Raw genomic sequence first — 27,652 nt, 5'->3', positions numbered from 1 at the left:
CCTCTGAAAAAAAGTATTTGAATCTAAGTGAACTTGTTTCTGGTTATATAATTCACTAGAGCACATACTGAGTGTTTTGTATTCTTTTCAGTGTATGATGGTATTCATTATCCATCCAACATCTAGGTTCACATCAAGGAAGAAAGTTGGGTACTGGAATGGAGTTAATAAAAATTGAAGGAAAGGGGCATAAATGACATGAGAAATGAGGTTATAGAATCAGAGAAAGATGGTCACAGTTACTTCTACAAGAACATCTGAACATATTTTCTAGAAAGAGGGAAGAAATTTCTGAAAGGATGATATAAAATTCAATATTCCTTTTATGGAATATGGGTCATTTTCACTTATTTGTTTCTTTGATTAATATGTAACTTTTATCTTCCAAAAAAAATCATTTCTCTTTTTCCTGTTTATGTGTATAATGCCTACTTTTAAAATTCTTTTTCAGATATGATCAAAAGATCATCTAATAAAATTTTTGAAAAAGTCATTATTATTTTCATAATCTTTTTTATCCCATTTGAAAGTACATAAAAATAAGACATATCCACTAGCATCAATAGAAGGATTAGAAATATTGTATGACCTATGGTAAAATAACCTTTAACTTTTTGAAGAACTGGAACTCTGAAAGACTGGAAGGATTATTAAACATGTTACTATTTTCTTTCTGAAGTTTGCAGCTCTGAACCAGAAAATATCCAAGCTGATCCAGAGAACTTTACCAGCCTCCTTGTCACATGGGAGAGACCACGAGTGGTTTATGACACCATGATTGAAAAGTTTGCTGTCCTCTATCAGCAATTAGAGGGAGAAGACCAAACTAAGCATGAATTTCTGACAGATGGGTATCAGGACTTGGTAACTGTAAACTCATTTATTTTTATGTATTAATATGCCTTTGATATAGTAGATTTCAAAGACTTTCTTTTCAAATGCTGTACTTTATACAAAATACTGTATTTCCAGAAAATAGCTTAGCTATTTGAAATGAACATGAATATTTGTATGAATCTGTCACTTTGCAAAAGCCAGTTCTATGTCATGATATAATGCACAGTGAAAACAGATCTTTGTAATAGGAAACAAAATAGACTAGCTGTATCCTTTAGACAAGAATGCTAACTTGAATGTTAATTTTCTGAATAATTCATCATAATTCATGTTTGGGTAGCCAGGTTAAGTGAAATGGAGCATCATTTTTGAAACAAAAATTACTCATTCTTTCAAAAAAAATCCTTCTGCCTAATTGATTATGCAAATTTTCTACTTTGTGTTGACTTGAGCAATTAGTCATGGCTGGGAAAGTAGGATCTCCATGCTTTGTGACTGCAGGATAGCCTGTGATCAATGATTTGAGACTGTAAAGACTTTAGAAATTATATAGTCCAAACTTTTAATTTTTCTGATAGAGGGATGGAACTTGTTAAGATCACACAGTGACAATGTCAAAATTCATATATAGGACCTTTGATGTCAAATCTAGGTCCCTCGATGTCAAATCTAGTGCTCTTCCCACCACACTACCCTGCTGCCCTCCAAGTTCAATCAAAGAAAGAGAGTAGTACATTTGAACAAACCCCCAGTGGACCTGACCTTTACCTTTTCTCTTAGAGAAGCTTACTTGCTGTCCTACTCTCTGGTAGGATTACACCTTCCAGAGTTAGAGGAAAAGTTTATGTAAAGAGCTATATAAAATATAGAGAGTTCTATAAAAAAATTCCAAAGACCTGAATGGTCAATCATTTTGTTATTTGGCATAATGTAGTCTAAATATCTACATGATTTGATTAGCCAAATTTGTTTTGATTTTATTTTTCATATTGTATCAAGAAGCAAGAACTATTTAGAATCAGATACTGATACTGAAAATAATTTTATGTATGCTTTGATTTCTCCAAAAAAAGCAAAATAAAACAAAGCAACATATTGTGTAATAAATAGAATGTTGGATTTGGTATCAAAAAGACTTCAGTTCAAATACTACTATTTTTTATCCTTAAAGCCCATTAATTTTTACTTTCATTTTTTAAAAATTATTTTATTTTTTAAAATTAATGTTCATTTATCTTTTCTCCCTCCTACATTCTTCCCTGGGGGGGGGAATGGAAAACAAACCTCTTAGGACAAATATGCATAATTAAGTGAAATAAATTTCCTCATTGGTCATGTCCATAAGTTAAATGTCTCTTTCTGCACCTTGAGTCTTTAGCAACAGTCTTCTGGAATTGTGGTTGGTCATTATATTACTCAGAGTTAAGCCTTTCAAAGTTTATGCCTTTATAATGTTGTCATTATTTTATAAATTGTTTTTTTGGTCCTTCCCACTTAACTGTATCAGCTCAAATAAGTCTCCTCAAATTTCTCTGAAATTATCCCTTTCATCATTTCATATACCTAATAGTATTTTATAGCATTCATAATCCATGTCTTCCCTCATTTTCCAATTAAGGAATATCTCTTAGTGTCAGTTCTTTGCCACTAAAAAAAAAAAGCTGCTAACAGTCTGACACATACTAGGTGTGGGATCCAAAGCAACTCACTCAACCTCTTAAGATAGTTGAATGATAGCAAAGACAGAGCAGATAGGCCTGGAACCAGGAAGATCTGAATTAAAATATGACCTCAGACATTTACCAGCTGTATGATCCCGGGTGTACTAGCTACTATTAACTATATTATTTTGTATGAAGTAACTCTGTAGAATAATTAATAATTCTTGTCAATTAAGTTAGAAATGGATTGTAGTCTCTACTGATAGAAAAGTTTCCACACTGAACTCTTTCCCCATATTAATGTAATCATGAATAGTATTCAATTTCCCAAAGCTATGATGAGTGTAATAGTTTTGTTTTTTATGTTACTGGCACATTGTGTCACATTAGGTATCAAATGATCCTTAGCAAAAGTACTGCATATATTCTCTTAATGGCCAGATAATGATTGTACAAATTTTCAATGCTTATTTTACTATTTTATATGCTAAGGAAGAAAAGAAGTGAAGTAAGATTTTTTTCTCAACTGGATTTGAATGCCTCTTGGAGAAAAATACAGTTGAGTATAGATATAAAGGCATATTATTAAAATTTCAATAATAATACCACATAATTCCATATATAATATAAAACTACATGTTATAGTCAAGTATACATATATTCAGGAATATGATTATATAAATAAGTAATATTTTGAGAAGTGCTAGATGATAATTGACCAAATAGGATCTCATGTTGGGCAGGAGCAGAGATCCTGCTTTATCAAGAGCATTTGACTCAGAAGAAAAAATTAGACAAAGACAACATATACAAAAGAAAAAATTATTTTATGCTTTTTTAAAGAAGAAAATACAAAATGTAATAATTTCTCTACTTCTAAATTTAGTAGCAAGGAACATATATTTAAATATACTTTAATTATTTGTTACAGCTAGTTAAAGGAGGCAAACAGCTTGGAAGGGAGGAGAAATGAGGATCAGTAAAAAGAAAGAAGGAAACACATAGGGAGACAGAAACACATACCCTTAAACAAATGTGCATATGCATATACATATATATATCTATACATACATATCTCAAATAGTCTTTTTCACATATTCCCAAAAACAGGCTTTTAAAGCCATGTTATATTTTTATAGCATTAGGTATTCTTTGCTTTTATTCAAATAAAATGTTCCAATTTATAGGTATTGTAATTATTATTATTATTATTATGAAATGATCCATTCAGAATTTTCTGATCCTATATACTTGATAATAGTTACACATAATAACATGAGTTTAAAATAATTTTGTGTGTATTATAAATTATATCTATACATTATTTAAAAATAATAAATAAAATAAGTTCTAAACAGTTCTCCATAAAGTAAAACAAGTAATAATTTCTTCATTTATCTAAAATGAAAATCAATATTGGCCTACTAAAATGATTGGAAAAGAATCACTTTTCTCTAATCTATTTTTATTCTATCATATGATTGCCTCATCTTTGCCCTGCTCCATCTAATGGAGTCTTGCACTATCTGTTTATTCATAGAACCTATGTACCTGGGACTGATTTTCAGTTTGGATAACTTTGATTCATTAGCTGATGCCAAATTCCTAGAACCCCAGCTATTTTAATATATTGCTCCATACTCTATACCCTTTTTGAGCCAGATACTGAGAGAGTATTTGATTTTTTCAATTTTATCCAAATTTTCTAAAGGTATAGCAGCAATAATAACAGATGTAGGTTCATATCACACTTTGGCATTATCTTTTGGACAAAATAAAATTAAATCAAGTTCTGGATCTAAATCATAAAATTTCAAAGCTGGAACAATTGTCAGAGGCTATCTAATCAAACACATGCCTTCTAGGAACATATTCCCCATCCTCCTTGACAATAGGTCATCTAGACTATAATTATAGGCCATTAGTGATTGGGAATCCACCACTTCCTTCTTATACCATCCATTCCATTTTAGGTGTGTTCTAACTATTAGGAAAATGTTGCTTATTTGGAGTCAAAATCTGACTCTCTTCTACTATCTCTTGTCCTTATCTCTGGAGCCAAACAAAATAAATCTAATCCTTTATCATGACAGTCCTTCATATATTTCATAACAGCTATCATATTTCCTCAATCTTCTCTAGGTAAAATATCCCCTCTTTTAACCTATTCTCATAGCATGATTTTGACTCTCTTCACAATCTTTGATCAACCATTTCTAGATGAGTATCTAACTTATAAATGAACTTTAAATATCTTCCCCAGAAGGGTAGCTAGGTGGTGCAGTGTATAGAGCACCAACCCTGGAATCAGGAAGACCTAAGTTCAAATCTGGCCTCAGACCCTTGACACTTCCTAGCAGTGTGATCCTGGGCAAGTCAATTAACCCTGATTGCCTCCCATACTGGGGCATCTCCAGTTGTCCCGGTCCATATCTGGCCACTGGACCCAAATGGCTCTGGAAGAGAGGAAGTGAACCTGGTAACTTAGCACAGACCCACTCATTCAAATCTAATCACATGCATGTCATGATATCACCTCCCTGATGTCATGGTCTTCTTAGAGAATGAAGGACAAGCAACAACAGCTAATCTTCCCCAGAATGCATCACCCAGAATTGAACACCAAACTTAAGATACGTTCTAACAGGGATAAAATGAGGTGGGACAAGACCAAGATGATAACTACACCTGGAATGGACAGGATGATGCAATATCAAATATCTAACTTTGTTAGGGAATGAGTTACTAGTCAAAAAACTGAGCATACCGATTACTCTTGTTCACTCTTATTCTCAGGTATCTTTGCTAGTAGCATGATTTCACAATTTCAGTATTCTATAGTCTTGCCATAATTTATTACATTCAAAAAATGCTGGTGCTTAAGGAGTCACTGAACATTTCTCAGCCTTGTTGTTCTTATCTATAAAAATAAGAATAATGATAGCACCTACCTCGCAGGGTTGTTGTAAGGATCAAAATGAGATAACTTACTTCTAAATCTTTACGAACCTTAAAACAATATATAAAAGCTTGCTATTATCCTAATTAGCAGATTAAAATTTTAAGTATAACTGTTCAGTATGTTCAGAAAATTGAGTTAAAAATGAGACACTGATATAATCAACAACATTTCTCTTTTAGGGTGCTATTCTAAATAATTTGCTGCCCAATACAAGTTATGTCCTTCAGATTGTAGCTGTATGCACTAATGGTTTATATGGAAAATACAGTGACCAACTGGTTATTGACATGCCTTCAGATGATTCAGGTAAGTGATGCTTTGACAGCAGTTGCCATTTTGATTAAAAAGAAACATGTTATTCTTAATACAACTGGATTACAAGTGTGTCTAAATTCCACCCTTTTAAATTATTTATATGTAACTGGCATTTCCGTTTCCTGGGGTTACTGCACCAACTCATCTGGTGGCCCCTCATTTTACATTCTGCAGGCAGCTAGCCACATAATTAAAAAGTGCTATCAGTGAATGAGGATCTGCCTTCCCTTGGAACACCCTCCGCTCCCATGTCCTCTGGTCACTCCTTCCTTTTTTACCTGATTTATGAGAATCAGGGAGGTAAAGAGACTTACCCAACAAGAGTTTTTCTAAGTTGGGGAAGGAAAACTGGGAGGAGAGACAGAGAGAGAGACAGAGAGACAGAGAGAGAGACAGAGAGACAGAGAGACAGAGACAGAGACAGAGACAGAGAGACAGAGAGAGAGACAGAGAGACAGAGAGACAGAGACAGAGAGACAGAGAGACTGGCTCACTCTAAGAAGGAAATTTGAGCAGCTCACACCTGGGCAGGACTGAATTATTCAAACATATAAATGGAAAACATTGCTAGTGAATAATGGATGATTATATGCTTAAGTGCAGGTTAAAAATTATTGAAGTAGTGAGGTTTGTTACCACTGTCTAAGCCAGTAGTCTCCAAAGTAGATATAATGTATCACAGAAGGACCATTGATTCATCCTAAGGGATGTATGGAGAAATGGAGAATCAATCATACTTCCTTATGATAATCATCTGTGAGATTGTTTCTAAAATAGCTAAACCTTGTACTCATCACTCCTCCATTATCCCTTACTTGCTGTGACTGCATCACAAGTTATCACTTCTTGATATATATGTATGTATGTATGTATATATACATATATATGTATATCACAACCTTGATCCACAAGAGCTGTGAAAGCAAAATTCTCCCCCCAACTTCAACATCCCCACACCCTGTTCCTTATGGGTGTAATAGATCTCCCCAATCCCTGCCTTTTCCTGCTGGCCTAGTAGCCAGTAACTTAGATTCCCACCATTATCCATTTTTTTTTTTTTTGCTTTGTGTAGAACTGAGTGAGTCTCACAGGATGATCTGGCACGAATGAGTTATCTGCCTTTGTCATCTCAAGCAAGTTATTTAACTTCTCTTGGACTTCCTGTCTTCATTTGTATAATGGGGAGAGGGGAATTTAGACTAAAATGTCTTTAAGAATATTTCCAGCTCTAAATTTATGATGTCAAGGTTGTGATCAACATCTTAGATCCCTCCTCCCAATTCTACCTTTTTTCCAAATTTCTCTATTTCTATTGTGGATACTACCATCCTTTCAGTATATTTGAAATCTAAGTATCATCCTTAGCCCCTCTACCTCACTCATCCCAGATCTAATCAGTTGCTAAATCTTGTTTTTTCTACTTCTTCAATCTCTCTGGCATCAATCCCTTCTCATTCACATCAAATGAGATAACATTTGCATAGTACCTGCCTGGCACATGGCAGATGTTTAATAAATATTTATTCTCTTACTCCCTCTTCTCTAATAACCACTACCAATGTTCAGGCCTTCATCACCTCTTAATGAGTTTCCTTATCTTAAGTCTCTCAGTAGTCCATTGTGTCCTCTGTATAGTACACAATGTGATTTTCATTTATGTCAGTGATACTACAGATTCACTAAACTCTAGTGGTTACCTATTAATAATAGAATCAAATATATTTTATATTATTTACATTTACAGCTAATTACAGTTATAATTTATGAGTAAGTATAGAAATTTTAGAGTGAATGCTCAATTTTTTTAACTAAAAAGGTTGCATTGTCAAAAAACAATGTTTGGAGACCATTGGTCCAGGCAGATGGGAAATGGAATTTGCCATGACTGGGTCAATTTAAATTATAATTCACTGAAATTTTTCTGTTATGGCATCCCAAAACTTGTAGTTCATATATTAATAAGTAGGCTGCAACTGTTAGCAAATTAGTTAATTAGGGTCATGTTTACACATCTGTTATCAACACAAGCTTTTCATTGTTTAACTGAGCTCTCTTAAATTTCTGAGAGTCATAAGATATAACATGCTTGCATTTCATGGGTATGTGTGAATTATACATCTTGAATTTCCTAATAGGGGTCCCACCCTTAGTCAATATTTATTAAGGCAATTCTTAGGAAGAAATTCTTAAACAAATATATGATTATTCTTTAAAATAGCATCATAATAAGGAGCTTAATAAAGAAATTTCCTTTGAAAGGTCCCTGATTATCAGCCTCAGACCATAATAGATATTTTATATGGAGTGATCATAAATTGTGACATAGCTAAAAAATAAGGACTGTGGTTCATTTAATTAGAAAATAAAGTAGAATCTTAAAAATCAAGGGGACAGAATTGAGGAAGGGCAACAATTTGCCATTTTGAGTTCTAATAGATTATCTAGTATTAAAAAAGCAAAATATCATTCCTGAGAATTGATTTCTAGTTGTTACTGATTGCTATGAAAAATTAAGTAAATAATTTATAGTGTCATTGATCTCCATATTTGAAATGATGGCAATAAGTCATGTTTATAAGATCATGTAATAGTCTTCAAATAGAAGTTGTCATATAAGTGAAGACTAAAATTGAACGTTATTAAAAGGCATTCTCATTTTAATTTTCTTTTCGTAGTCCTAAGAATATCTTGTAGTAAGTAATACATGATTTTTAAGATCATGTGACAGATTTTGAATTTTTTTATTTCAACGCAACTGAGTGTTTTCTCCTGGTTGACTTAGTAGTATATTTTCGCACCTTAAAACTTTCCTAACTGAATTCTTCCATCCAAGAACAAATTTCCATTTTAAAATTTGCTTCTAATTGTATTTTCTTTGCATGTTATTGCTTTTCTTTGCATGGTGTTGCTATATGAAAATCTTTGCAAAATTGGTCTTGAAAACACATTCAATAACTATATTCCCTTACTGTTTGGGAAAAGCAAAGCTGGTAAGCATAATTTGTCTGTTTACAGAGGTAATTCTTTTTTTACTATAGAGTTAAACTAATGGAATTCAAATCTTACCTATTCTTTGATCATCTTTATAATGACTATGTCAAGGATGAAACTTCCACTGAAACTGAACAAGAAATTTTTTTCATTTAGAGGAAAATTGAAAACTCTATAAGAAGAGTCAAATTTCAACTTTATTCATGTCAAAGAAAAAATAGGTGCTCTGTTTTTCCTAACTACATATGGCAAAGAATCTGACTTCCTGGTTTAAACAAACTGCATTTTCATTAATCATCCCTCCAGTGTCATGCTAGCTAATTCAGTAGTAACTCTTTCAGTAAACAGTGTGTTTTTGTTGTGATATTGTACATATTAAAATACACAAGCTTCCAAATTACTGCTTAGGTCTCTCATCTGAAATTCTTGACTTGACACTGCCACAGTACTAGAGCATCTTCTATTGAAATTTTATTTACACATTGCTTATAATTAACTACTCTGATAGAAGCATAGTTAATCTAATAACACTGTGACCATATGAACATGGTTACCCTTCCTATTGCCTTTTCTTAATATTCTTTTCTAATGTATGAATGTTTGAGTACAAAGATATATTCAAAAGAAAATATCAAGGTTATTTGCTAAAGTTACTAACCATTTTCACCAAAGTTTTGCTTACTAGACCACCTAAAAAATACTGGCAGTGGCAGTATTAGGGAAATCATATAAGTCAATGGGATATGAAGTGATAAATACTCCATATGATAAAATCCTTTTTCCCCCTTGTATGGTATTAGAGTTTATTATATTGAACACATTTTCTCCATTCTATATTTAATTTAAATGTCTTGGGTTTTATCTGACCATTGTATTTTTATTCATATATTTTTTCAAAGATTTTTTTTTTAAATTTAGATTGTGTTTGTGCTTTTACATATCATGTTCACCATGCTAGACATTTAAACCTCCAGCGAGGTCCAATATTTCTTTTCTGTAGAGGAGTGGTTTCTGAATGATCTTTTGAACTGAGTTTGTATTGGCTCAAATAAGCTACAAGATTCCTGAATCCTGGGCAAGTTCTGTGCTTGTGTCTACAGTACTATTTCCCACAAGATTACGAATATTGCAACTTAATCTCCATTTTTACTCAAAGGATCTGGACAGTTTCAAACAACGCTATATTGAAATGGTAGCTTGGACACATCATCTAGTGTCTATGTTTGTGTCTGTGTCTGTTTTCCTATAAAACATTTAGTTAAACAATGATTTCACTTTTAAGAAATGGCTTGTGTTTTGAATGTTTCATTCTTTGTGGGGATCTGCTAAAAGCCAAACTTTATGAACTAAATTGTTTTTTCCTTACATCTTCTATCCTATAACATTTCATGCAAGACCTTCTTCACTGAGCTCTGGGGTCTTTCTGCTATTCTAGGACTCTGCATTTAAGCAATATATAAATGATATCTATTGCTTTTATACATTGGCCTCATCAGCACAAAAATGCATCCATTCCCTAGCACCTACAATAGTTTTATTTATACATTGCACTATAATATTTGAAATTGTCTTATCTTCAACATTATTTCCATAAAATATTTTAAGCCTAGAATATTATGTCATGGATATGAGAGTGTCTATGATTTTTTTTTCCATTTTGTGATTATCTCACTAATTATCTGACTAATGTAATCCCAGCTTTAAAAATCTTTCTCTACCCTTCATACTGCCTATTGGACCATTTCTGCCTTTTAGGCCACATTCCATTTTGTGAATCTCCAGATTTAGATCAGCAATCTTTTAACAATAGTCGTAGAATTGTGTTGTTATTTTTGAGGAAGTGTTTTGCCTTATAAGTATTGTATTTTACTTGTTGGGGGGTGGGGGATTTGAGAGTAGAAGTAATGTTTAGTTTGTTTTATTCCTTCTATCCATGGCATATCTATGACAGATTTTTGTTTTTAATAAAGGAACACAGAGGAGGAATCAGCCCTCCAAGAATTCATATTTAAACTTTTTAGTAGTCTGGAGAATTTGGGGCTTGTGCATTTTAATCCATGTTGTTGTCTTATGCAATGGTATCATCAGAAATTCCATGTTCCTTGAGTTTTGTTTTTACATTTAAAGTTACTATAAAAATGAATGAATATTTTCATTTTAAGAATCAACACTTTTAAAATATATGAAGTCAACCATCTTAAGAGGTATCATGTATTTTTTTCTTTACTGTTTTCATATGAACTGATGCATTTGAATTGAGAAACCACAAGCATTCTCATTTCATTAAAACTAAGATTCTTTTGCTGATTTACTGTTGTGTAATCTAGAGCTATTCTGAATTTACAGAGCAAGTTGTTGAGAATACATATTTTCAAAGCTTTGTTTATATGTGTTTAATTTAAATGCATGGGTGTATTTGGTCACCATGTGTTCCTGTTAACATGTGCTTGCAAGTATACACAAATTGTCTTTGTTAAATCACTCCACATCTGTCCTTCTTGACTGTACCACCCTATATTGTTGGTGTTTATTTTAGAATGCTATTGAAAAATCACAGTTTGAAGACATTGCGATCAACATTTGCTTTTAACTTCTGCACTGTAAAATTTGGCTTACCTTCAAACAATTAAATAAGCCTTGCTTGCCAACCTTCATCAGTGTTGCTTTTTGTGTTATGGAATGTTGATGTGTTACTAACATGTGAAGACTTTTTTGGGGGGAAAATTAAATTTTTACAAACAGTCAAATACAAAATCAGAATGAGCAAGTAGTTTAATTTCAATTAGCACATAAATCAAAAGATAAATTTTGAAAGATATACAAATTAATGATTTGGTTTATTCAGTGTCTTATAGAAACATATAATTCTGAAATTATTATATCTTACATTCCTAAAATGGGAAGAACTTGAAACCAGCATGAATGTTAGTTGAATAACATTAATGTAATGTATAACAAGGAATGTCAAAAACACACAGCATAAGTACTAATCTATATGTTCTGGGGAATTAGCAGACCAGAGTCTGCAATCAGGTCATTACTGTCAGATTAGATCTCAAGATGCTGCTACTTTAAATTCCTATTCCTTTTGTTATGGCTTCAGGGTCCCAGACTTATCAGATGTGGTATTTTGAAACTCATTTTAATTGACAGTTAACCCCCAAGGGTCCAGGAGAAAGGATCTCTGAATGGGTCTTTGAATTCTAATCTATTCCCTATATTCTTAAATAAGAAAATACAGATTTGGGTAAAACAAAACTTGCCTTAGATACTTTATAGGGAATGTATTCTCATCAATAGGGTCTAAGCCTGACAGCCTAAAATAAACTATAGTGACAAAGCTGTGAACTTTTGTGGAACCAAGGTCCCCAAAGATTTTTTTTTAATGGTGATGAATAATGAAGTCAACTATTTCAGGTACTATCTGATGATAGTCACCTTTATCAAGTCATGAATATTAGTTAATATAGATCTATAATCTGTACTGTAAAATTCCTTCTTAACAAAACTTTAAAAATAATTCAAATACAGTGTAGATTGGTAATATGAACATAAAATCACATTTAAACCAAAAAAATGTGATGGTAAGAATGCATTGTTTCCTTTAATAAACATTTTTTCCAGACATTTTTCTATACCCAGAGAAAACATGTTATAAAGTTTCTTCTGTAGTCAAATCTTTCACTGCTCTTCATGACTTAGGAGCAGATCTACTGAACTACAGAATCAGCAGCCTTATGATTGCCATTTCCATCTTGGTCCAGATAGCTGCATTGCTGCCTAATCAAGTCCTTGACCTCCAAGTAGGAGGTATTTCAGTTGGGTGAGCCATCCATTGACTGTCATCCTTGGTACATGATCCTTCTTTTTTCCCATGAGAGATTTCTTCCAGTATTTCCAGTGTTTTTATTTTTTTCAACTTCGATAATTATCAAATTTTGAGACTGGTACCCTAAGCATGTTGAGGAGCCAGGGAATGTTGTCATGATTTTATTTTTCCCCAGATTCACCAGAAAAAGAGGTAAGATTAATCAATCTTTTTTTTCTAATATGGTATAACAAGTGCATCATTCAGCATTGAACAGTGGTGTTAAAATGTAACTAAAGTGTGATTTTTAAAACTCCATTTAAATGTGAATCAAATTCTGGATTGAAGGAGGTTTAATATTTATTTCTGTGGCCTATTTCGAATAACAGTCATCAGCTACTCTAATTTCCCACCAAACCTTTATCCTTTTAGGAAACCTTCCTAAGAAGGTATTACCTGAGCAATAGACTATGTATTTCTTAAAAAATATATCACATTTTAAGGCCCCTGGAATTTGTAAAATATAAGTAGTTAGAAGTGTAAAAGTTAAAAGGTTAACATATAAAAGAATTTCACTTCCAATTATCAATTGATTTTTAATAGAAAATGAGATATAGCTGTTTCTCATAAATTCTGTGGGAAAGGTGGGGACAGGGAATGGGGGAATGGGAAGGATGTTTAATGACTTTGGAAATAGTGCAGAACAAGGAAAATATATATATACCAGGTGAGTAGTTGAAAAGATTTATTTCTTTGATGTAGTTCTTACATATTTTCTGGGGACTGGATGGGATAAGCAATTTTTGTTCGCATTTGAAAATCTCTCAACTTTTTTAAATGTCTCAATTTTTTAAAAATTATTTAACATGTTGAAAGTTTATGAAAAATTCATATAATTCACATTTATGTAATACATAGAACAAGACTGTTTTGTTAGAAATTTAGAGCTATCACTGGAATGTCTGATAGAGTTTGCATTTTACTTTATGCTATATAATACATAAAATGTTATTCAGATAATCTTAAATATCTTTGGAACTTGATTTTGTTCAATTACATATATGCAGTATTCCCCTTAAAATATTTATTATTCAATTCAACAAACGTTAAACACTTTCTAAGCATTGTGCTAAGTGCTGAGGATTCAAAGTAAAAAGTTTCAAGTATAACTTCTGATCTTAAATCTAGCCTAAAATATGTCATCACTAAAAGAGGTGAAAGGACTTTGATCTTTTTTTTCCCTCTCAAAATGGAGGTAAGTTGAAGAGAAAGAAAAAGGATATATGAATATAAAGGAAAAGTGGGAAATGAGAGTAGATGAAAAGATAGAAAACCTCTAGTTTTAGTTAAAAAATTAATAAGGATAGGAACTGAGAGAGTCTCAGAGAAGAAAAAAATGGAAAAGATCTGAAAATTTTTTTCAAAGTCACAACAATTACCTAGAATCAGGAATTTGAGGTGAAGAGGTAAAAGGATATGATGGCAATGGTTTATGGTATGGTAGGGATAAGCAAGAATTGTTTGGAGTAGGAGAAAAATAATCCCATATTATTGCTCTCTTTATTAAGACAACTCTTTTCCGCCTCAGCTGAAAAAGAGAAACCAATAACATACCCTGCCAATTTCTTGGCATTTTTAGAAGTCAAGAAATGTCTAGTAGCTTCCCATTGATTTGGGCAAAAGTGGCAATCTCTACAGTTAAAGAAAGGAGGGCCACCCCCATATTCTCTTAAATGCTGTCAGTTCTATGACTGACTGTCCCTAGTAAAAGTGTATTTATTCTGACAGAATATATTTAGGCTGTTAGAAAATATTTAGATTTTGTTGAGCTTGGTTGTTTCCTTTTGCTTATATAGCTACTCCTTATCTGCCTTCCATGATATAAAAATAAATGGAGTGGGTCTCATTCTCACAGTCTTTGAGGTTTGTTAATGACTAGAGTAATATAACACATTTACTGAATGTTTTTTCATCAACCGATGACTTAGGCAGCATCAAGGTTATTATCCTTTTCTTACTGAGGCTCAGAGAAATTAGATAGTTTGCCTATATATTATCATAACCAGGTTTTGAACCTGCATACTTTTCTACTACACAATACTCACTCTTTTGAAAGATACTTATATTTTCTCTATTCAGAATCCAGTAAAGCCTCAGGTACATTAGGGGTGCTATAATAATCATGGTGATTTCAGGAAAACAAATGATAATGGGCAAAGTATCCATTTTTCTCCTAGTTCAGAAAAACATTTAGGACAAAATTGGTTCAGTGATAGGACTAATAGCACAAAGTACTCACTAAGCCTCTGGTAATAAGCAAACCATATTCTTTATAAGAAGTACTTTGGGTAAAAAGTAATTCTTTACCTTTATTTGCCTGAAAAAAATACTCTTTTGGTTTTCTTACACACCTAACAGCAGGATTATATCATCACCCCTTTCCACCCATTTGCCAAACTGGGAGAGAGAATTTTTTTTGAGGGATTGATTTTTTAAGGTATTATTATTTAAACATATAAATTCATATGGAAAATTTTGATTTTTCATTTCAATAGTGAAATATCCTGCATCTTTAAACTATTTCCCTCCTCCTCTTACAAAGCAAATGTAAATTCAACAGGTTGAAATATTGAATTGGAAGTTCTGATAATTATTATTATTTTTTTTAATTTTAGAGATTGATCTTCCTGAATTCATTGAAACAGGAGAATTATTCAAGGTATCCTGGTCAATTTTTATGTTCTTCTTTTTATTCAAGAAATTTAATAAAAGAATAAAAATTTTGAGTTAGGGAATAAGGATTCAGATAATTGTTGGGCTAATAATTAAAGATTATTCATTATTTGAAATTAGTTAATATTGTGTTCATTATTATTAGTAGGAATAAAGGGGTCATTTCAGATTATAGTGGACAGCCACAGATTTAATTCCTTCTTGTTGAAGAGTTAAATATTTTTCCACTACCATTTAAAATAAAACTATCTCAATAAGAAATAAAAATATCCATAACATATTTAAAAGTCTAACTTTAAACTTATATTATTAGTCTGAAGTTAGATCTTCATTTGAATTTGGAAAATGTATTTTGACTTATAATATTTAATAATTATTTAGAAAGGTAATTTGCCAGTGGTTCTATCACTGCTTTAAAAATTCACATTATATGTAAGCATACATGAATATTTTTATTGTTTGTACAAGTTGTCCATTAAATACTCTACTTTTAGGGAATTTATAATATTAGACCAATTTCCTTCCAGGATACTTCTGATTTACTAACATATGCCATCATGTCAATATTAATAATTGTAATATTAACTCAAGTTAAAAATTAGGAAGAGAAATATGTTAAAACTGAGGAGATAGAGATAAGACATAAGATGTGATTTCACTGATTAAGAGGAACTCCCTAAATAAGATACCTCCCCCCAATATAGTTCAGTATCTTCTCTACTACTTGTAATAGGTACAAAATTAGATCAGTTTCCTAAATACATGTCTTCATTAAAATTCAGAAAAATATATTTTAGACCTAAAAACAATTAGCAAATCCATTATGTTTTTATTATTATATTGCTGATTCTAATCATTGATTTATTTGGATTAAAATCTTCCCCTCTTATTATAGCAATTGGGACCAGTTATTTGTAAATGAATTTTTCCTGTGATGCCATATACCCAGTTGGGAAACTCTTCATACAATGAAAACTAGCAATTAACTTGTAAATTATAGCTCTGAGAACATTACCTAGAGCACTGAGGCTCTGAACTACCTTGCTCATGTTCCTGCAAGCAATATTTGCAAGAGACAAGACATGAATTTGGGTATTCCTGATTCTAAGGACAGATCTACCCACTGTACCACAATGCCTCTCTAATGAATAATACTATTTGAATTACTATAAGTTAGAATTTCACATGTTTTAATAAATAGTAAAGGCCAAATTAAAATTATAAAATTCTAACACTGACATATTAAAATGTAGGATTTTCAGCTAATAGTGGGACAGAAAACAGAATTTTGAATTCTTGATTTTTTATTTACACAACTGTCTCAAAGTAGTAAATAACTTAATTTCATACATCAATATACATCTGTGTTTGCATCCACAAATCCATGTTGATAAAAAAATAAGTGTATGTATGAGGTTATTCATATGTTCCCTTTTTCTTATATTTATATAGCACTTAATTGTCCACAAAGTACTTACATACATTAAACCATTAAATTTATATAATATGCATAGAATAATAGTATAAAATTTTTATAGTATAATATTTTGTTGAACATTTGTGGCAATACTGTAGATTAGCTCTAATTGTGAAGTTAACCCCCTTAGTTTAAAATGAAAGGTATTCATGGGGAGGCCACATGAAATTGTATAATCCATCTGAATAGTCATAATGTATGGACTCTGTGAAATTTGTATTCATTATTTCAATATTTCTATCCAAGATGGTCACCAATTATGCTGCAAGCACAGGTTAGTCTTCTTCCTAGTGGAAAAGCTAGAAGACTTGAAAATTTCCTTTCCATTCTCCAGTTTACTGGGAAAGTAAAAAGGTCTTAATGCAGTTGAAGAAAGAACCCAGGAAGGGAAGAAGAAAAAGATTCAAATAGGATGCAAGGGAAGTAAAGTCATTAAAGATGATGAATAAATGAAAATGAAATAAAAAAAACAAGAAATTGTGATTCACTGAACCTAAATGAATAAGATATGGCAAACCATGCTAATTGAAAAAGTAAGAAGAATACATTAGGTCTAGGAACTGTTGTGTTAGGTATTTGGTGATTTTTCTGAAGAGTACAGTGATAGCTGTATATAGAGTGGATATGATTAACTGAAAGGTATACTAGCTTTCTGAAACAGGATTTGAGATAAACTAGGACTATATAGTGTTACCATACCTTCTTCTGAGTAATTGGAAAAGAATAATGCAGGCAGAAGCAATCTGAAATAAATCTAGTATTTCTGGAGTTCTGATCAGGAAAATGTAGGACTTGGAGATACATTTTCACTATTTTTTGATGTAGAAGATCATGACTTTGAAAGATTATACCAACTTCTCATATTAAAAATGGATATGAGATCCTAACTTTTATTCAGTAGAATTTTTGCCAATCAGGTATGTTTATTAGGTTTCATAACCACAACCAGAGTGTTTTGATTGATGAATTTGGGTAAAGATTGGACTTTTGAGGCAAGCTATAGTGCTCTTTCCCTGACCTTGATCAATTAAATACTTTGTCAATGACAAATGCCAAGCAAGTTTATAAATGACACAAAGCTGGGAAGGATAGTGATCCTTTGAATGATGGAATTAATATTTTAACATCACAACAAGTTGGAATTATGGAACAATACAATCAAAAATCAGTTTAATAGATGTGAAAAATACTACATTTTATTTTCTGCTTGTATTACATTAATAAAAGAGTGAAGAGGCGGCTAGGTGGCATAGTGGATAAAGCACTGGCCTTGGAGTCAGGAGTACCTGGGTTCAAATCCTGTCTCAGACACTTAATAATTACCTAGCTGTGTGGCCTTGGGCAAGCCACTTAACCCCATTTGCCTTGCAAAAACATAAAAAAAAAAAGTGAAAAGACCTCATTCAACAACAATTTGTGTGATAAAACCTGAGGATCATCATTGACCACAAGCTCCAACTGAATAGAATGACATGCCTTCCAAAAGGAACTTATGGGTAGTTAGGTGGGGCAGTGGAGAGAGCACTAGCCTTGGGGTCAGGAGGATGGGCATTCAAATCCAGTCTCAGACACTTGCTACTTACTAGCTATGTGACCTTGGGCAAGTCACTTGACCCTGATTGCCTCACATCCAAGGCCATCTCCACTCTTCCCAATTCATAACTGGCCACTGGACCCAGATACCTCTGGAGGAGAAAGTGAGGCTGGTTACTTAGCACACCCCCAACTCAAATCTAGTTCATGTGCTTGTCATAGTATCACCTCTCTGATGTCAAAAATGAAGGACAAACATCATTATTATGATGCAAATTTAGGCTACATTAATAGGTATTTGGTTCTAAATCAAGAAAAGTCAAAAATATATCATATTCTCTGCTGGACATAAATCTCGATTTCTATGAGATTAACAAAAAAAAGATTAAATAAGATAGTCCCTGATCTTACTAAAGTCATAATCTAGTAGAAGGTTAATAAATAAAAAAGGAAGCAACATACTTCATAAGGCCCAAGAGGGAAAAGTTCTTTACTACCTTGGATAATCTGAGAAGGCCTCAGAAAAAAGTTGTAGTCTCCTTTGGTATATTTTGTTCAGTTCTTGGCACCATATTTCAGAAAGAAGATAATAAACTAGAGAAAATCAGGAAGAGAACAGTCATGGATAAGAACCTTGCAATATGAAAATAAATTGATGAATGCCAGGAGAAAAAAAGACTTAAGAAGGATATGATAGCTCTCTTCATTTATTTGAAGGCTATCACAAAGAAACATCATTAGAATTGTTCTGCTTCTTTCTAGAGGGCAGAACAAGGTTTTCTGAGTGGAAATTATAGAAGAGATAAATTTAAACTTAACATAAGGAAAATATCTTTAGGTTAAAGTTATGCAAAAGTGGAGCTCACAGGCCTGCCTTGGAAAGGAGTGGGTACCTACCCTACTGAGGTATTTAAGCAATAACCAGATTCCCCTATTTGTCCATTATAAAAGAGAGGGAATTCTTTCTCAAGAACAAATTGGATTAGATGGCTTCATCTGAACCCTCTGAAGTCTTAGATTCTGAGATTTTGTGAATTTGAAACCTAAAGGATGGGCAAGAGCAGGTAGAGAGAACATCCTGCTACAAGCATTCATTCATCAATAGTATTGAAGGGATCATTAATTTTTTATTTTGTTTTTTGGAAGAAGGTTGAGCTAAATGACTCCAAAGATTCTAAATCTTTATTATTAATTTTGATTCAGAAACACTTCACCCCAAGCACCAGGCTTTATTTGCCAAATTGGAGAATTCTCACTAAAAGAATCTATCATTAACTTGTTACACAAGTAACAAAGAAGAAACCTTTTTATCCACCAATAAAATACATCAAATTATAGATGATGTTTTACGAGAGATGATTCAAGAACAATAGTAAAATTTTGTTTGAGTGCTGTACATATGAGAGAGCAACTATCTTAATTAAAGGCATATTGATTCACAGTTATAGTCAATGCACTTGCTGATATTAAATTTAACATTTACTACAACTTTTCAAGAATCTTTAATTGTATCAGTGTTGCAACTTCTGTTTCAAATAAAGATTGGAATTCCTCCACATCTTCAAATTCGGTCAAAAAGTTAATCACCCTGTGGCTGATTCTTTGATGAAATTCTCTAAAGTTTGCAGTTTGGAACTTTTAATGAGACAGTAACATGGATGGCTGAACCAATGCTTATTCTCTGCACATATAATTCCAAGATCCCATTTCATTTCTGTACATAGAATGAAGCCCTAGAATAGTCTTTCAGTATTGCCACAAATGGCTAGGAAAAAAAGAATTTTGTCAACATTATTTTACTATACAATTAATCTTGATATTGATATTGATAATTAAGTTAACAACTTACTTTTTGAACAAATTCACATAAAACATCAAGGTTCCCCAAAGTTTTAGAGCTAAATGTCTTATAAAGAAGGTAGTGCAAATGGGTATTATTGCCCTTTCACAGACTGATGACTCAAAAGCAGTATCTGAAGCTGAATTTAGGTCCTCATGCTCCAACTCCAGTGCTCTACAGCACTATCAATAGAATGCATCTCTCTTTGTGTTTGTATATATTGGTCAAATTAGAAACTAATTTGTTGCTACCAGGACTACTCTTTGTCATTTATAAGATCAAGTCACTTATTTCAGAATTATTTGAAATAATAAAATTGCAAGTGTTATGAATTTTTTGACATGGAAATTCAATACCATAAGTCTGAGTGACAAAAATATATGTTGATTTATTTTTGAATTTATGGAATGTATACATTTGGCTTTATAATAAGGAATCCACTTTACAATGTGTGCACAAAACATTGTGGGACATTTTAATTAATTTCCAGCAAAGTCCCCCTCATCAATCACCCATATGATTTTGGATGACAACAGAATTAAGCTTAGGCATTCAGGATCCTCATATAGATAGATAGATAGATAGATAGATAGATAGATAGATAGATAGATAGATAGATAGATGATAGATAGAGATTATATATATATATATATATATATATGCTAAATAAAGAATTCTTTACCAGATGATGCGAGTTATATTCAACAAAATACATAGTAAGAGAACATAGATAATGTTAATTTGTAGTTTTAAAGTCAACATGCATGCACCCTGTAGGGATCCTTATGCATGGTTTAGTAGCCCCCATTTCTATTTGAGTTTGATACAACTGCTTTAAATACTTTCTGATGAAAGTTATTGTTTAATAGCTTCTGAATTTAATGCATAATTCTGACATAAAAACAAGTCACTATTGATTGATAACAATATTATGTCTAGAAGTAGTTTACTTGACATCTCATGGTCCAGTGAGTTACTGATTTACTTGTTATCAGATGAACTACAAAATCATGGAGACAAAATAAATGTTTATATTATTAAAGAACACTCTCAGTGAATAAAAATAGATACCATCTTTTTCACTTTCAAACTGTGGTGTTCATTAAATTAATTTAATTATTTCTTCCATTGAAAGAAAGTCAACAATTAAGGTACCTTCTGTAAAATTTAATAAGTCAAGGCCTCACTATGATAGTAGTTGAAAAACATGAAAGGATTAACTAAAACCACATAGTAAATAAATATTTTATAGCAAAGTATATGGATATAGTATTGATTTACTGTCTTTCTCTCATTTCCTAGGTATTCTTTTTTAAAGTTTGATTTTTCTAATTATTTTTTATAGAAAGAAGATGATGAGAAAGAGATAGAACCAGAAATTACAATAAATCCAAGTACAGCTAGTGCCACAAGTCAAATAAAGAGAATGGAACCCCAAGTCACTACTGTATCAAACTTCAAAAGAGAACAAATGAGGACAAAACCCAATGATACCAAAATCAATCAATATCTAACAGATGGGAATGAATTCTCTGAAGAGAAGGATGTCCATAATGTTATCTTTTATAGTACTTACCAACCAGTAACTGAATTATCAGCCCAAGAGAAAGATATTTCTTGGATTTCTCAAAATATTACTGATCTAGAAACAACTTCATCTTCTCTAAATGATGCTTCTAAAACCACTCTTCACTTCTCACAGATTAGTTCCTCTGAAACTTCAGATTCTTCACATATCTCAATAGCTGAATCCCAAGAAACATCAACTGATAGTCGTGAAGAAGATAGTTTATTAACCAACTTTCAATTTGAAACAGGTGGGGATGATTCTTCAGGCTCTGTTCCTTCAACTTCAGCTGTGCCATTTATATCAGAAAACACATCTCATGGATACATCATTTCCTATGATGTTCTTCTACCAGGATATACCAAAAATACTTCTAAAGATTCAAATTCATCAGATTCTGAAGAATCCTTGAAGAGTCCTTCTGTTGATGGAAATGTATGGTCTATAGATTTGACAACTAGTCCTGATGCTACTTTAGATAATAAGAAATTATCTCAAACTAGTTCTACTGATACAGTCAACAAGGAATCAGCAGCAGCTACAACTCCCTCTTCCATCGGCCCATTAGTGTCCCAGGATACTTCAGTTGTGGATATAGAAATGCCCCCTTATTCTACCTTTGCCTACTTCCCTACTGAGGTAACACCTTATTCTTTCTCTCCAACCTCTGGATACAGTGAATCTGCTTCTGCTGCCAGTGAGGTACTCTCTCAGACAACTCAACCGGGATACAATGGTGAGATACAACCTTCCTACAGTAGTGAAGTGTTTCCTCTAGTCACCCCTTTGTTGTCTGACAATCAGCTGTTCGACACTACTCTCCCTGCTGCTTCAGGTAGTGATCTGACCTTGCATGCTACACCTGTATTTCCCAGTGTTGGTGTGTCATTTGAATCCACTCTGTCTTCCTATGATGATGTACCTTTGCTTCCATATTCCTCTGCTTCCTTCAGTAGTGAAGTGTTTCGCCATCTGTATACAGTCTCTCAAATCTTTCCACAAGCTCCTCCAGTTGGTGCCAGTGATAAAATGTCCCTGCATGCTTCTTCGCCAGTGGCTGAGGTTGATTCATTGTTACAGCCCAGTCTAGATCAATATTCTGATGTGATGCCACATCAGACTGCTCAAGCTCCTTCAGAGACATCTGTACTTGCTAATGAATTGAGTGCCCTTAATAAATCACATCTGTTTTCTCAAGTTGAGCCATCCAGCAGTGATTTAAAGATGCATGTACTTTCTACAGTATCTGAACTTGCTTATGCTTTGTCTGATAGAGGCTCCCTCCAGACTTTTCCTGTTTCCTATGATGCTACAGTATCTGTGCATGATTCCATTCATCAGGGTTCCTTATTTAGAAGCCATAGCAAAGTACTGATGCTTAAGCCTTCTGTTATAGCCCAAACCGAATCTTTCCAGGAGCCTACAAAGGTTCTTTCTAGTGATATGGATTGGTCTGGAGAATACTCTGGTAATGAGTTCCTTTTGCCTGACACAGATGGCTTGACAGCTCTTAACATTTCTTCACCTGTTTCTGTAGATGAATTTACATATACAACATCTGTGTTTAGTGATGCTAATAAGCTGGTTCATAAAAGTGATGGAGATGATACAGTACAGCAGATTTCCTTTTTTAATGAAATGACCTACCATTCTGAAAGTCCAGCAATTCCTGAACTCCCAACATCTAGTGACGATGTAATTAAACCAAATGTATCTTTACAGGAAACTTCAGTTCCTGTTTCTAGAACAGAGAGAGTCCTTTCGGTGTCTCTTGCTCTTCCCACTCCTAAAGCTATTGGTCCTGAAATTAGTCCAGTTTCCGAAAATCACTTTTCAGTTCAACCTTTGCATGCTACATCTTCAGCTTTTGGTGACACTTTGCTTATGTTTAGTGCAATCTCAGAGCAAGCTTTCTCTGCCGCTGCTTCTAGTGAAATGTTGTCTCCAACACAACCATTGTTTTTCGAGACCTCTTCCTTAAGCAATGAAGCCTTGCTGCAAACTTCCTTTCAGTCCTCTGATGTTGGTACTCTGCTTAAAACTGTCCCAGCTATGCCTAGTGATTCAATATTGGTTGAAACCCCCATGTTTGATAAAAATTGTTCTTCAATATTGCATCCAATGGCATCTGATTCTGCTTCAAGTAAAAATGTGCAGCATTCTACCTCTGTACCAATTGCTGATGTCTTATCACCTGCCTCTAGCCTACCCACTGCTTCGCTTCAAGGTTTAACCATTTCTCATGCAGATGAGGAATATGTCACAGCCATTTTACTTAAAAGTGAAATATCACACCGAGTTGAACCTTCATTGTATAGTAATGGTGACTGGTTCCAATCTACTGATGTGGGGATTACCAGTACTTTTCCTCCCACAGTTGTACCTGCAGATGTGACTCCCAATTTCTCCACTGATATACTGCCAAAAACTCAAATGAGCAAGCATATGTATTCTGATGAATTTCCTAACTATAACACAATTAGTTCTCTTTCTGATGATATTTCAACTCCTATAACACTGGTTGCTTCTGATACACATAAATATACTGATCACATTGCTTTTCCTTTACCAAATGCACATATCTCGGTTACAGCTGCCACTCCTACCATTGAAAATACTAAAACTTTAACTGGGTTATTAGTTCCCTCTCAGACAACTTCTGGGTTAACCCTGAGTACCAGCTCTAGTGCTAATTTTGTAGTTGGTGATGACCAAGGTAATGATGATGAGGATGATAGTGATGAAATTGATGATTATGATGATGATGGTATTTCTGTAAAAAATTGTATCTCATGTATCTCATATAGAGAATCTCAAGAAAAGGTAGTAGATGATTCAGATGCTCAAGTAAACAATTTTGTGGATGAAAGTAACCTAATCCCATATTTGCCATCGGAGAAATCTGAAGAAGAAATGAAAACAGCAGGTTCAGTATCAGGTAGTCAGCTAAGTCCTGGAATGGACAGAAGTCATGAACAGCCCACATCGATAAACATGCTATCCCCAAAACACAGTGATGCAACAGCAATGGGAAATTCTATTAAGACTGATTATACTCAATTTCCTGATACCTCAGAATCTAAATCTTTGTCTATTTTTACAAGTGATGAAGAGAGTGGCTCTGGTCAAAGTACCACAGATAGCTTTAATGATAATGAAACATCAACAGATTTCAGTTTTCCTGATCTCAATGAGAGAGACGCTGAAGGGACCCTGCAAGCAGGTGACTCAGAATTAACCCCTGGATCACCACAGTCATCAGTGCCATCTATTATTAATGATCAATCAGTATTCAACGTTTCTGAGGCAGGTTAGTTGTGGAACAATCTCAAGGCTATAAACTCATACAATATTTAGCTGTGTTGTTTTCCTTTCATTGTCAGAGTAGAAACATAATATGTGAGCATATGTTACAGAAAGAAGAATAATCTGTGGTATATTTTTGAGCCAAGCTATAAATCAGGGACAAGTGACAAAAGTGTCAAAATAGCACTTGTCATTTCATTGTTTTTATTAGCTAACATTCTGTAGGTTTTAGAAGATGATCTTTATATTTTAAAATAATAGTCGTCTTTGTCCTTTTCATTTTGTCCAAAATAGTTGAAATTATTTTAAGCTTTGCCATTATTCCATACTCTTTGAGATAAGCTGACCATTGTGGAATATGATTTGAAATAATTTCAAAGAATTAACTATATCAGATCTCATGATGTTGCATCTTAGTACAGAGATGACTGAGATTATTTGAAGCATATGCAAGTAGAACACAAAGTCATGTAGGTCCCACCAAACTTGCATGGCTTCAGGTAGGAGCCCAGACTCTGAGTTTGTCTCTGAGGACCAACCTCCTTCATACCAGTCCCCACAGAACATTACATACAAAGGAATGGTTGACTATCAGACTATGTCAATAGAGAGAAAATTGAAGTCTCCAAGTAAGTTTATAGAGATTATACATTTTAGAATTTCTGAAGTAATTTTTTGTTATTCTTATTTTTTTAGATTTCATTCTAGAACTCTCCAAGTTTCAAATATCTTGGTCAGATAAAATTCTTAAAATGTGTCATGAAACCTTCCCTCAGCCCCTCCAAAAATTATTACACAATTCTTTTGAGAGGCCAAAAGACAATAAGAAATTTCTGAAAATTAACAGCAAATGAATTTTTTGGAATAAACAGTAGTAAGTTATAAAAATAACTCACAGTGAATAGCATATTACAATTTGAGAAGAATTTTTACTATTCTCTTTTAGTTAATCATCTTGCTATTGCCTGAAGAGGGCAGTCTCAGGCAACAAAATACTGCACTAGTGTTCCAGGAGGAGGAATTCATTATCGCATATTGGCATTCATTATAATCTTATAAAAAAAAAAAGATGAAAATCAATGGCTGTTTTCCTGCAAAATTAATGTCTTTTGACTTTTATTTTATGAAAATTGTTTTGCTAGCTAGATATTTTTAAAACAACTTTTTGAAGTATACATAATGCACATTTTTCTCAAGAACTATAAAATAGGTTCATTATGCACATAAGTTAATTACACCAAAGGGATCATGTTATTTATAGTTCGCTTTAATTAAATTTAAGGGAACATTATTTGTAATTAGCAATGAAAAGATTTGAAATCTTGACAGTACTTCAGAAGATACTGTTTAACATGTTGCTTGACTTACTAATAGCTCCTGTTTATAACCCAGCACCTAGATGTCAACCTCATTAAAGAATTTTCCTCAGTGTTATTTTCTTCCACTAAATTATGTTGCATATTTTCTTTTAGTGCAACAGAAGCAATTAAAAGTGGGTATATTTTGGTCATTAGGTTTCTCTGCAATCAAACTTTGTCTATCTAACATTATGTTTAAATTTCAACAGTTAAAACTCTTGACATGAAGATTTATAATACAATCATGAGTCTAACATACATGGAGTGCTATCTAACTATCCAGTGGTTGTTTTAATGTTTTTTTTAAAATTAGATTGTGCCAGAATTTTCTAACTATCATATTTTCAAAGGTTAGAAGAGAATTCCAAATATCCATCTCATTTCCAGTTTTCCTAGATTGTCTTTCAACATTGACATATTTTCATTATAGGTGAATCTAGTATTTTTCTGGATCAATTGCAAAATAGTTTACCATTCTTGACTCATTTACCAAACAACTTGCTGATAAAAATTATTATATTGATTTAATGTTTACTCGTAATTTCTATTGTCAGAAAATAATGATACTAGCTATTAAAGTCAATAGATATTAAGATTCTGAGAGAAGTCCCTTTTTGTGAAATGTATTGTATATTATAGCTGGTATTAAATTCCATGTCTATGATGCATCTAACCTATAGTGTCTTATATAGGAATAGGTTCTTAATGTAACTGCTATTTCATAGATTTCCAACAGAAAATTTTCAGAGAAGTGATATGTTCTAATTCCATCAAAGATTCAAATATTTCCATTAAACAAAATTCTAAATTTGATCATGGCTAGAAATTATATTTTATGAATTATGATGATGTGTGTCCTTCATTCTTTTTTTTTTAAGGCAATGGCATTAAGTGGCTGCCCAAAGCCACACAGCTAGGTAATTATTAAGTGTCTAAGGCCGGCTTTGAACTCAGTTACTCCTGACTCCAGGGCCGCCCCTGTGTCCTTCATTCTTGAAGAGGACCATGACATTAGGAAGGTGATACCATGACAAGCAAAAGAATTGGTTTTGAGTGAGGGAGTGGTGTGCTAAGTCACCAACCTTAATTTCTCCCTTGGAGCCATTTAGGTCCAGTGGTCAGATATGAATCAAGATTACTGGAGATGACCCTGCATTTGAGAAGCTAGGTGTTGCAATGGATGGGGTGCCAACCTAGGAGTCAGAAGAACCTGAGCTCAAATCTGGTCTCAGATATTTGTCATTTACTTTCCAAGTGACCTTAG

The 27,652-nt window shown here is 33.0% G+C and overlaps 1 protein-coding gene across 4 annotated transcripts in view; it reads left to right on the top strand.

Annotated features, from left to right (window-relative positions):
• Positions 1-27,652, top strand: part of PTPRZ1 (protein tyrosine phosphatase receptor type Z1) — a 242,516-nt gene that overhangs the window by 147,847 nt on the left and 67,017 nt on the right. For 2 of the 4 annotated variants that reach the window (XM_074193814.1, XM_074193813.1), the window contains exons 9-12: positions 680-864; positions 5,640-5,766; positions 15,250-15,293; positions 21,503-25,034. In XM_074193814.1, the coding sequence (XP_074049915.1) occupies positions 680-864; positions 5,640-5,766; positions 15,250-15,293; positions 21,503-25,034 (3,888 nt within the window). The remainder of the gene's footprint in view (positions 1-679; positions 865-5,639; positions 5,767-15,249; positions 15,294-21,502; positions 25,035-27,652) is intronic. The other 2 variants (XM_074193816.1, XM_074193815.1) reach the window with 1 other exon arrangement.

This window comes from Macrotis lagotis, chromosome 7, assembly GCF_037893015.1.
Source record: "Macrotis lagotis isolate mMagLag1 chromosome 7, bilby.v1.9.chrom.fasta, whole genome shotgun sequence".
In the NCBI taxonomy this organism is placed as follows: domain Eukaryota; kingdom Metazoa; phylum Chordata; class Mammalia; order Peramelemorphia; family Peramelidae; genus Macrotis; species Macrotis lagotis.
The sequence above is the reverse complement of the archived record's forward strand: the minus strand, read 5'-3'. Positions and strand labels throughout refer to the sequence as shown.